Below are 12629 nucleotides of genomic sequence, written 5' to 3'. Positions count from 1 at the left end.
AACATTCAAGGCTCAAATAACATGCTGACAACCGTAAACTCATCCTAGTATAGTGTATATTGATATCATTTATATATATTTATTCAAACAAAAATGGCAGCAACATGTCTGTTCATTTTTTTTTTTTTTTTTTACTTTTGTCCTTGGCAAAGGGGATTGGACATCACTGTTACTAATGAGCACCCCCACATTCTCATCCTCTCATTGTTTTTGTCCTGATGCTTCATCATCTAAACAACTTTATTCCTCAAGACAAATTATGTTAAGTTCACCATCTATTTACTTAATTCTACTTAAAAACTCCTCCTTCGACTTGTTCAGCTTATCAAATACAAGAAATGGTTTACTTAAGGACTTCGTACCAACATTCACCAATTTCCATATAATAGAAGCTATAAAAAGTCACAAATAGGGTACAATACAGTAAAAAATATAAAGTAAGATTGATATAGATTTTTTTTCTTGACACTCGGCAGAAAACGATAAAATTACCCCTGAGGCCAAATGATAAAATAATCTCCATGTGTGTAAATTAGGCTCACTGCTAATGTGTGAATGCTGTGCTAAGTATAGGACTACAGGCGTAATGTGGGTGTCCTGTGCAACACGTGTTCTACACAAGTTCACCAGTTTGAGCGTTGATACTATACTTGCATGATATTAAGAGGAAAATGTGAAGGCACAGTTATTAGAGGCAGATTACACCTTGTGTAAACAAAATGGTTGTGGTAGAAAGAGGTCGGATCCATCGGAGGTGAAAGTTGGGTTTACAACGAGGCAGTGAATCAGTTTAAGGCCCACATATCAAAGATCGTCCAACAGAAAGACTGACAGTAAAACTACTAACCCTGACGATTTCAAATTCTGCAATTCAATACTAAGTCAACACTATGATTCTTAACTTGGCTCGCTACAAAGAAAAGATTTCTCATGATATTTAAGTCAATATTAAACACTGCATGTTTTTCTTTCTATTTCAGTTATTACACAATAATATAAAAATGTAGGTTAAGGATATACATGGGCTTCAGTCGATAATATCTCAGTATGAAGTACATCCAAGCATTCAGGGTGAGGACTTTGGCTTTGAAAGGTTGTCTTTATATGCACAAATATGAAAAACATGCGTAAAAGCACCAGAAAACACCATGAGAACTTAAAAAAGGGAGTAAATGGCTCACACACTTGTTATTCACATACAAACACTCATGGAGGACCATTTCCTTTAAAACAAATGAAAATAAAAAAAAAGTAAAACAAATGTGTTTTCAAGTTTGACTTTGTCATACCCTTCACATTTGATCTGTATTCCCAGACTTGTTCAGAGTTGAGAAAGAACAAAACAAATATTTAAAAAAAAAAAGTAAAACAAAGGATGGAGTTGGAGGGTTTCTTGTGAGTGAAGTTCAAGTTGTCATTCCTCATGTGCAAGATATCTTTTTTTTTTTTTATGCTACAACTCGTACGCACTGTCAACATTACAGATTCAGGGCAGGCCCCGTCTCTGCAGGATTTGCTTAATATTAATGATCTCAAAGATCTGCAGTCCATTTGTTCGTCATTAACATGATGAATGTGCACTTCCCACTGCATCGTGGTTTGTTTTTTTTTCTTCAAAACAACTACTCGTCTCCGCCGTCTGTTCACTCATGTGCAGTGACAACACCTGAGGTTGTGTTTCTTTGCGCCTATCGATGACAGTCTTGACTCTTCATTTGTTAATTTTTATGGCCTCTGTTGAAGGCTTCCATCCTTGTGAGTGCGTGTTGGTCTCACTCGCTGTCTGTCTCTAGATCGGAGTCAGACCACTGCACTGGAGTCAGTTTCCCATGGCGCTGAGCATATTCAATGACTGCTGTGTAACAGAAATAGTACTGTTCCCAGGTCTGGATGCTGAAAGCCCTTTGTGTACGCATCCGTCGCACCGTCTGACGAACATCTATTGTGCCGATGTCCTCCAAACGGGACAGGCAGATGTCCAGAGTACAAAACGTGCCTAAACAGAAGCCAAAAAATTGATAAGCGCACAAAAAAAAAAAAAAAACACTGCAAAACTAACAGTCCTTTATTAATCTGTCATCAAATAATTGATTGGTATAATATTTTGAAAACTAAATTGAAGAACATGGCATCTGCAGATAATCAGTTTCTTCTTTTTACTGTCTAAAGTTTTGGAGTTAGTAGATTTTAAAAGTATATAGTACTGCAGCCCTCAAGGATTTGAATTATTGCACTAAAACAATATTATTAAAAAATAATCTTCTCTACACAAACTTTAAGAAATGTTTCCTAAAGGAAAATTGAAACTAGCATCTTGCTACCTGCACTTGGTACACCTAAATTAAAATGCCATAAATCAACATAAATAAAGCAAAAATGTAAATTCACTTAATCTCAAATGCCATTTGTCTGAGGATTAATGTCTGTACAGCCAACATTGAAATTTGTAATAGAATGTTTTGTATCAGCCTTAAATCTCTAGCCCCTTAAAAAAATAAATCAGCAACAGGTTACTAAACTCTAAGTCAAGCCGGAAGTTTGTTTAAAAAAACCCCAAAAGGTTATTCTATTTACCTGTGCGCCCAATACCAGCACTGCAGTGGACAACCACTGGGGGCCCCCCAGGAGATCCCGTCCAGCTGGACCCCAGGATTTTGACGACAGCCTCTCTCCTCTGATGTACAAGCTCACGAAAATCCAGCATAGCTGAGGCGCTCTTAGGCACTCCGAAGTCCGGCCAGCTGACGTAAAGGTAGTGGTACACTTCTCGTCTCTCTCCAGACTAGAAATGTTTTCAGTCACGTTCACAGAACGGATATTATACAACAGAGCACAGTTTCACTTTAATATAATCCTAAAACTAAGTGCGACATCTACAGGCAACAGAGGGTGACTAACCTGTGTGTTATAGAGTTCAAGATGAGATAACTTGAAGTCCTGGAACAACTGCATTTGGGTATTCTTGACCAAAAAGTACCCATACTGTTCCGTTCTGCCCTCCTCAAGAGGCCAATACTGACCACACTTGACACGCCCACGCTCCACCACTCTGAGGAGCAAAAAGACAATATCTGGTTCGTACATATATTTTACTATATTTCTTATGTCCCCTACAGATATCTGAGGCAGTCTCACCTGGTGGTCATAACAATAATCAGTACCATCTGTTCCCACACCATCCTCCAGAAGTCACCAAATGTTTTTGGTAAAGGACCTGAGGGAGGGACATAAATATCTGTCAGAGCTTTGTTAACATCAGACTTACAATAATAAAAGGCGCATTGGAATATATCGTTTAGGACACAATAAAGAAAATATGAGTATATATTATGTATTTTAAATGAATAGACCTGTGATGCAAATCAAAATAAAATTTAAATTTAACATTTTAATCCATTATTCGACTCAACTAAGATGCTAAAGTTTGTGTTAGAGAGAACAGGAAGTTGTGGCTGTGACAGCATCCTCCCGTCTACAAATCATAAAAAGGGAAGTAGCAAAATAGACCCGTCTTCTTCTAAGCTGAATCTACTGCAGTTGGAAATATTCATAGTCACACCAATTATCATCATTTATTTTAAATCATTCTGACGTTTCAAAAACTCTTGTAATGAATAAACTATTTGTAAATGACTTTCATGTTTCACTTTAAGAGAAATGAGGCAGATTCATACACAGCTGCTCACCCTGAGTAGCAATGTAAGCGTTGTTCTTCTTATACCCATCCATGAAACTTGCATTGATGTAATCTGATGTCTACAACGGAGGCAGAAAGGAGAAGTGAGGTTTATTGCTCAGAGATACAGAAGAGGCTATACATAGAGTTGAGTGAGTTCACAAAATCACTTTGGTTATAAACATACACACAAAATGTCCTAGATTGAAAGTTGTTAAGGTTTTAATTCAATAGAAAGTCAGTGTTATTCAAAGTATGGCCGATGCATGCCTATAGACGGCCACACAAAAAGGAGGAAGTGTTTTACCTCATCTTCATCATCACTAAGCTGGCAAAGTCTCACTCGTGAATGATCCAGACAGAGCACATCACTGTAACGATTCTTCATCTGATTGGCCAATTTTCTGCACAAACACATTTAGCTTGGGGTTTATTGTATTGTTTGAATAAAGTACAACAGTTTCATCTAATGTTGGTTGCAGGGACGCTCACAGTAAACCCTTTTAACCAAAATTTAAACCTGATTAACACTAACAGTTCATTTCTTTAAAATTAGGTACATGGAGGAGTGTCGACATGTGCAACACATACCGAAACGTGCAACAGTTGGCCACTTTGCAGTAATGAAGCGTTCAAAACGGAGCTCTGTATGGGACAAGTTCACCCAAAAAGATGATAAGGTAATTTGAAAAATATATAGGACAGCCAGGAATGGTTTGTGCTGTGGGCAAAGTGGATGACTGCTCAGGGTGCAATTTATGTGGGGGCCCACAAACACCTAGAGTACGGCTCATTTCCATGATAAGTTAGTAGTGTGCGCGCTGGGGTGCCTCTATTATTAGTTATCACGTGAATTTTGCTTCTGAGTCATACGGGTTGTGTGTGGCCCGTGTCCCGACTCACATGGGGCAACAAGCGCAAGCATAGCTGCCGTGAACGAAATTCTTATCTGAACCAAGCCGAGACCCGTTGGGCAACAAAAAAAACAGCAAAAAAAGACAAATCCTATCCTTGTTTAAAGCTGATCAGCAGTGCTGCAGGTCTGTGATTTTATAAATCCTAATATTTTGTTATTTATGTTCCTTTGCAAGTGCAAAACAAAAGTCATACGGAAAAACTATTTTTTTCCTCATTGTACTTTTGAATGGGTCATTCAGTCTGTTACAGTTTGGGATTGCAGGCCTTATGCCTGCAGGATTACAGTATTATTAAACTGTGTTATTATACTTGGTAAAAACGTATTGCAGAATTGTGCCACAGAACTACAATAGCTCCACGTTACGCAGTAAAAAGAAGCAAGCAGGTCAGAAAATAGATGGATGGAACTACAACATCTGTGTCCGTGTGACTTATCAACTTATTGTTTTACTGTGAAGAAGCAGCGCCTCACACCGACTCCCACACATACATACACCTGCTCACAGATTCTCAATAGAATTAATCGGTTAATGAGTGTCAGTTATCGATGATATTAGGGATGTCCCGATACAACTTTCTCATTTACGATATACCGATTTTGCAGCCTTGCGTATCGGCCGATACCGATATTGATCCGATATGATATCAGCATGCATCACTTTTTTTTTTAATAAAAAAATAATAATTAGTTGTTTTGTAGTGCGGAATGTTAGAAAAGGCTTGATCGAGTGATGTTATTTCTTATTAACCAATTGGTTAAATAAATATTAACTTTCAACATAATATCTAAGGAATTCTACAATTGAATAAAATAAAAAAAATGAATTGCAAAAAAAAAAGAAAAGAAAATCGGAATTTTTTCTGAAATTTGAATCCAATATCTGATATTGACATCGGATCAGGACACCCATAGATGATATAAACATTAAAAATGAGCATCACTAATCGGTTTCATTATTATTTCATGCGTTCTCATACAAATGCACAAAGACTTACTTGGAGTTATCAAAGTTTCCTGCTGGAGGCTCCTTACGGATCTCCTCATACTCCTGATAGATCCCCTTCTTCTTCTGCTGCTTTACGTAATCCACCAGGTCATGCACCGACATGCCCCCCTGCTCTGGCATATGAACAGACACCTCCATGAATCGACTCTCGTCGTCAGGACCCCATGATGAGGACAGGGGCGGGGAGAGAGAAGTAGTCTGATGGGGTGGACGAGGCAGTGATTTCTGAGGTAGTGGAGGCACATCAACCTCCTGCTCCTGCTCATCCACTTCATTTCTTGCACCCTCATTCTGTGAATGTGTAGCAGAGTCTGTTGCATCACAATCCTCTTTCTGTGAAAGCGGCGTGTCAGGGGGTGTGTCTGACTGAGGGGGAGCTTGGCAGCTACGGCCGTTCATGTTAGCATTGGAACTGGAGCTACGCACAGCCGTGTTGGTCCCACTGACTGCTGAGCCGTTCCAGTGCTGGTGGTTGATCTGTGTTTTATCTGCAGCAGAATATTGAGTCCTGCCTTCCACTAAGCTGCAGTGGTTCTGTGGGTTAGCATTGCTATCATCATAGCAATTGGAGTTGACAACAGGTTGCTCATGACCTAGCTGTGTGTAAAAATGGGTATGGGTAAACGTAGCGCCGACACATGTGTTGCTGTTCTCCACGCTATAAGAACGCAACAGGCTTCCCACACAGTCATGTGTGTCATGCTCCTCTGTGCCCTCCTGATGGGTGTTGGTGCGCATGTTAACACACGACTGGATCCAGGCAGTGTGGCTGTACTGGGATGTTCCGCCCAGATGCTCGGGGAGAGAGGTGATCGGGACATGACTCGCCAACGTGTGCGCTTTCACGGTGCAGACCTACAGAATGGAGACAGTAGACAACATTTCAATTAAGTAAAGGGTAAAAAAAAAAATAAAGTCTACAAATAAAATAATAAGTACCCTTTCTCTCAGCTTCTCTCGCACAAAGAGGCGGAGGACAGCAAAAGGTGCTCGAAACCAAAGTGGCGATGACACTATGAAAACGCATTTAAGACGAGCCGGAAAAGCACCCTGGGAAACAAGAATCAAAAAGAGGACACGTTGAGAAAAATGATCAATTCTACATTTGGAAAGCATGCTGAGAGGCAAAGATGTTAAGCAGCCATTCCAAGATAACAAACACATCATAGTCGCTTTAAATCTCATTAAGTGGTAAAATATGTGGTTTATTACACGGTTATTTGTGTTACTTTGTTGGCCCCTTGTTTTGTTTTCTACATTTGAAAAATTCAATAAAAATATTGTTGAAAAAAATAACATTTATGAGCAACAGAACGATTTCATTTTAATGTGAATAGCTTTTGTGATGGAAGTTACCTTGGAATTGCCGTGAATACATGTTACCTTTAGTAAATTGAGAATCTTGACACAGAGGTCGTAGTCAAAATTTCCATAGCTTGAGTTGGTCATGTCGTAAATAAATATGAGGCCATCTCTTTGAGTCTGCAAACTGGGGGGAAAGAAATGTTGAAATTAAAAGCACAGTCAAGGCTAAGAAGCTTACCTGCTCATAAAACGCCAATATTAATGTGTTATTCATAAAACATACCTTTGGAAATACTTTTAAGAGTTTGTAGTGATATTTATTTAATAGTACATTGATTAAATATTTAATTTGTGTCATTTTCATTGAAGAATTTAAAAGATACAGTAATTGACAGTTCACAAAACAGGGGGAAAAAAACCATTCAGAATAACTGTATGGAAGTTAACTACTAGACACTTTTCAGCAAATATTTTATTATTCCTTCTTATAGGACAGTAGTTCAAATATGAACCTTATAGATTAAAGTACAATAGCCGTTACATTATTGTGTGAATTCGAATTTAGCTGCTACCTGTATGTAAAGGATGCACTAACTTTTAGGAAACACTGTAAGCAGCAACCCCTTGGCCTCTCACCTCTCTATGGCTTTGTCCAGCTGGTAAATGATGGCCTGCAGAACAACTTTGTGTGTGGTGATATCTGGCCGATGGAGGCGGGCGGTAAACAAAGCAAGAGCAGCACCTTTTGCATCTCGCCCAGGCTGGTAAAAAGAATGCAAGCCAAAGTAATTAACTGAAGACTACGTTAAACAACTGTATTCATAAAAAGACGCGTCACAAATACAAAGATACAAGAACACACAGCAACTCCAGAAATAAATTAAAGAATCTGTGAATGTTATACAGAGCCTAAAATAATTTGATACTCACCAGGACTGTAAATTTGCCACTCAGCAGTTCAGAGCGAAGCGGCTCCTCATTGGGGTTGATATTGATGATGCCCTCTTTGATTCTCGTGTTCTAGTAAGTTATGACAGAAATATGACCGTAAGCTTGCATTCAAAGAACAATAAACATTTGAAATGCTGAAGCAACGGGGGGTATCTGCTACTATTTTCTTTCTGGCCGCCTCCTACTCTTAAACATGTTCATAAATGATTCCTTACCCCTTTAGCACCGAAAAATTATCTGTAATATTACGTGAATATCTGTAAAAGTCACGTTTTTCAATTAGCTCTGTCTGCTAGCATAGCATCTCTTCTTTACTGCTAGATTAGCTGCATGCCAACTGACCACTGGGGTATCAGCGCCCTCTGCTGGTCCAAACAAATATCTGCCGTAAATACAGCGCGGACTGTTTTTTTTTTTTTTTAAAGTCCAATTGTTAAGGCACAAAATACATTTTCAGTTGTACTTTTAAAAAGAAAAGTAACTATTATGTAGTTCTGCATTGTTTACTATAGAACTAGAATTTAAATGAATAGGCTTCTTCTCCATTTGTATTTTTCCTTTATTTATTTCATTCAGGATTTATTTTGAGTTAAATTGTATTGTTTTGAATAGTTTATCAAGGGATTCTTTTGACAATGAAAAATAAAAGGAAAATAGTACAGTATTTTCTAGTTTTTTTTTTCCACAACAAAATAAAGGAATATTTTTCAGTCATCATTTGTCTACAGTCCCATTTTGTAAAATAAATCGTGAGAGAATTGTATCGTGAACCCAGTATCGTGAATCAAATCGTATAGGGAGTTGAGTGAATCGTTACATCTCTAATTGTTAGAGATAACCAACATTTTCAAGAACAAGTTCCCCAATTTTTCTTTTTTTTTTAAAGGTTTAGCTATAGTATCACGTTAAGCAAAAACTAATTTTTTCCCACTCTTTAAACTTGTGTTGGTGTGAAAATTAATATACTATTTTTTGTTCAAAAACTTTTAAAACTTTGGTGTTATTTGTCTCTTAAATATAAGTATGTTGGTGTTTAACAAAAAAGCATTGGTAATCAAATCAGTAGAATTATATACATTTTTTAATTAAACTTTCTTTCAACTACAGTGACTTTATTAACCGAGAGGTTAGTGTCATTTTAAAGTTGAGACAAGAGTTAAATTAAAGATCTTACTGAAAACATGCTGAAACAATGATGTACCTTGTATGCTTGGAATAAAGTAATAGCCCTGTATACGTCAAACTTGCGGGCCATAAGAAACTTGACAGCTGTAGGTTGGGAGACGAGCCCAGCGATGTGAGGCTTCTCGCAGTTGCACACCGTACTCAGGAACTCCTCCACAGCCTGGAAGAATGAAGCAGACAATAAGAGGACACACATGTGAATGAAAATTTAAAACACTGACAACATTGGAAACTAGAATTTAAATAGAGCAGTTCGGGTTATTGCTAATGCTAGGTTAGAGATAATGCTAGGCTAATGCTAGGATAATTCTATTGTTATGTTCATGTTAATGCTAATGCTAGGCTAATACTAGGTCAATATTAATGCTAGGCTAATGCTAATGTTGATGCGAGATTAATGCTATTGCTTGGTTATTGCTAGGCTAAAGTTAGATAATGCTAATGCCAATGATAAGCTAATGCAGTACGACGCAGGCCAGCACCTGCATTGTCACTTGCATCCTCAAATGTAAATATTCTAGTTATTATTATTATATATTATTCCTCAACAGGATAGGTGAAATTCACTGTATGCACTAGGGCTACATTGTCTATGACATTACATTATTATGTATTTAAGTGTGCAGGAGTAGGGGGTACATGGCTTCAGGTTAAATGTCTGAAGGGATACGTGACTGTGAAAAGTTTGAGAACCACTATTATAGATAATTTAACACAAAACCAGAAATATGGGTGAATGTGCCCTTCTGAGACACTTAATAACAACAACAATAATGCCATTTCCGTTTCAGGAAGTGAATTAATTAAATGATTATTATTTTTAATCTGAACCCCTGGGGCAGCCCTAATTAGTAATTATGTAAACATCACATGTTTCCCTCTATTCTGCTTTACATCAACAAAGTTATAGACAAAAAAATGTACAGCTCAATGGTTTCCTGGAAGCGTATTGGTGACAGTTGATAATATATGAGGGTGATCAGTCAGGCTCAACCCGTTTACTAGAAAGAGAAGGTAAAATACTCGGAAAGCGGTGATCACTTCTGTGAATCCTACGCCATAAATACCAGCGTCCGGGACACCGCCAGCGTGTCCGCTCACTCAACCCAATCCCCTAGCTGACTTTAACATGTCACATACGGTTACAGGTGACAGTCGAGGTAATTGTTGGCTTGGTCGAGAATACCAAACTAACGCCATTGTTACTACTGCCTGCGCCAAGGCAGCTGTCGAAGAAATTCACTTCAGTCAACAATAGCTATTAGCATCAGCCGGAGGCTAAAGTTACATGTGGTAAGCAAAGGGCTAACGACAGCCGCGAATACAGCAGTAAACACGCAGCTATGACAGCTGTAAGCAACAGCGTCAATGTTAGTTTGAATATTTCATGTGAAAACAACTGTGCGGTGAACATAGATACCATTTATTACCGGAGTGCGGTTCCCAGGTACTTTACCGCTGTATTGGCAAAAAGAGCACCCGAGCTAACAAATGATTATCCGCGGGAGCGAGCGCATACATGGTTTATGCATTTGAGTACCGTTTAAAGCAGTCAAATACAGTTTGTACTCGATATCTTAGTTGTAATCGTACAGTAGTTTCTTTTAGTCACAGCTCATAAAACATTCTTAAACATTCACATAAAAAAAAAGTTTATAAGAATTTAAGACTAAATGTATCCACATTGTTCCGGTGTGTTCGATTTAGACATTTAAACAGCAAAACCAGCTGTTTTGGGGAGGTTGTTTATCATTATCAATTTTTAAATTGCTTCTAAAATCTAAAAGTAGCTACTCCAAGATTAATATGGCTAATTCAATATGAAATTTAGTTAGTGTTATAGAGCTACTAATTACTCAATAAAACAGTGTTTTGATTGGTTTACCTATGTAACTGTTTTGGGCCTTTATTGTACTACTGGGATATTCAAATTGTTATGTTATGCAGTAATAATGTGAATACATATGGAAGATGTAATGTACTTAGGTAAACAGTTTGCGTCATTAAACTGCGATTAGTCCGTCTCGAGGTGAAATATATGGAGAAAGGAAATTCAAAATGATTCCTTAATTAAACTGAATCGGAAGGTTTACAGTATGTGTAAAATGTAACAGGCTGTGAATGTGGTTGTCTGAATGGGCGCGCTCCCGATTGTCAGTTTACAGCTTGAGATCCTCCTCGGTCACAACACTGCTAGTACCAAACGCCATCATGCTAGCATGTATGCTAGCTGTTGTCAGTCACACTGGAGAGCAAGGCGATTGGATACAGACACGTTTACTACACTGACAAACAATCCTGTTAGTAAGGACTATAAAACGGACAAGAACATACGTTAAAATGTGAAGGGACTCAGAGGGAAAACTCGCTCACAGCCTCTTACCTGCTGCTCCTGGGCTGTGAGGGCTTCCGCCATCTTGAAGCCTCCGTAATGCTGCGTTTACACCAAACGCGTTTTCTGCGGGACCGTTCGCGTCTGTCGCGCGAAACCTTCCGCAGGATTCGCGGGATCAAAAAATGTTTCCCTATTTGCTTCATATTCGCGTCTGAAGCGAAGCTCCGCCCACCAGACTCCCAAAAGGCGACAACCAGACTCTGTTTGTTTCTACCATCAACTATGGAGCCATCACTGCTCCTTACCCTCGGAAGGGGAAGAAACGTCGGCTTTCCTGGCTTCACCAGGTTAACCAGCGCCACATCCAACTCGGTGAGCTTCACTGCCTGCTTCAGGAGCTACGCCTGGATGATGACTGCTTCCAGCGGTACCTGTGGATGACCAGCGCCCGATCCGACGACATGCTGGGTCGGATTGGCCCACGGATGTCCCGGCAGGATACCGACTACCGGAGCTCCATCTCTGCAGCCGAACGACTGTCTATCTCCGGTAAGTTTCATAAGCAACCGAAGATGCCATGATTCATCAGACACATCTCTCACATACACAATAAAGATAGATACTATATTAATCCCAAGGGAATTTAAAAGCAGAATTATTAAAATTATTGTTTTCTGGATATACCTATTCTGGGAGATAAGGCCTGCTTTATTATTGTCTTTATCATAAATATATTACAATTAAAATAAAAGTTAATCATTATAGTAAATTATTTACTATTGTTATTTATAGTCCTCTGGAGACCTATTCTGGAAGATGAGGTTTGTTTCATTAATTATTGTTTTTAACTCATATATTATTAATAATTCATTAGTTATTTACTACTGTTAATTATTGTCATCTGGCAACACATTCTAGGAGATAAGGCCTGTTCTTTCTCTAATCTCTCCACCTTTTATGCACACGTACACACACCCACATTATACATATCTGATTATCAATGATCTGAGCTTTTCTATGTTGTTAACTGTGCAGGTATCTGGCCACAGGTGACTCCTTCAGGACCACAGCTAACAGCTATGGACGAGAGGTCTTCACATCGTACTTCTCTGCAGGAGCTGTTCCATGGCTAGACATATTGCACCAGCACACCCAAAACGACTATTTTAAGAGCCAACCACCTACCTCTATAGAGCAAACTGACTACTGTATTAACATGTGTATAATAAATATGGAAGAATGGGGAGAGAAA

At 38.6% G+C, this 12629-nt stretch overlaps 1 protein-coding gene and 1 long non-coding RNA gene across 4 annotated transcripts; one reads left to right on the top strand and one right to left on the bottom strand.

The window, feature by feature from the left end:
- Positions 1 to 109: 109 nt before the first annotated feature.
- Positions 110 to 11900, bottom strand: ptpn9b (protein tyrosine phosphatase non-receptor type 9b). 3 transcript variants are annotated; one of them, XM_028446361.1, is made up of 13 exons: positions 11426 to 11900; positions 9059 to 9202; positions 7837 to 7926; positions 7543 to 7667; positions 6958 to 7090; positions 6541 to 6651; positions 5591 to 6456; positions 3984 to 4080; positions 3687 to 3756; positions 3136 to 3214; positions 2899 to 3049; positions 2575 to 2782; positions 110 to 1996 (listed from the first exon to the last, which is right to left on the bottom strand). In XM_028446361.1, the coding sequence occupies exons 1-13, from the start codon at positions 11456 to 11458 to the stop codon at positions 1773 to 1775; spliced, it is 2331 nt and encodes a 776-aa protein (XP_028302162.1). In that variant the 5' UTR covers positions 11459 to 11900; the 3' UTR covers positions 110 to 1772. The 3 variants fall into 3 exon arrangements, with proteins under 3 accessions (XP_028302162.1, XP_028302170.1, XP_028302179.1); XM_028446369.1 differs by having other exon boundaries at positions 6985 to 7090; XM_028446378.1 differs by having other exon boundaries at positions 11683 to 11900.
- Positions 10042 to 12629, top strand: LOC114463114 (uncharacterized). The gene is made up of 2 exons (XR_003674067.1): positions 10042 to 11926; positions 12413 to 12629. It is a non-coding gene; the product is annotated as an uncharacterized LOC114463114 (long non-coding RNA).

Source organism: Gouania willdenowi, chromosome 1, assembly GCF_900634775.1.
Source record: "Gouania willdenowi chromosome 1, fGouWil2.1, whole genome shotgun sequence".
NCBI lineage: Eukaryota > Metazoa > Chordata > Actinopteri > Blenniiformes > Gobiesocidae > Gouania > Gouania willdenowi.
The sequence above is the reverse complement of the archived record's forward strand: the minus strand, read 5'-3'. Positions and strand labels throughout refer to the sequence as shown.

What these genes read in the sequence shown, in the direction of transcription:
- ptpn9b (XM_028446361.1), bottom strand. Translation starts at nt 11,458, where the DNA reads ATGGCGGAAGCCCTCACAGCCCAGGAGCAGCAG. An exon ending in CTTTATTCCAAGCATACAAG is followed by an intron (nt 7,927 to 9,058) that starts GTACATCATTGT and finishes ATAACTTACTAG; the next exon opens with AACACGAGAATCAAAGAGGG. An exon ending in TGCTGGTATTGGGCGCACAG is followed by an intron (nt 1,997 to 2,574) that starts GTAAATAGAATA and finishes GCTTCTGTTTAG; the next exon opens with GCACGTTTTGTACTCTGGAC.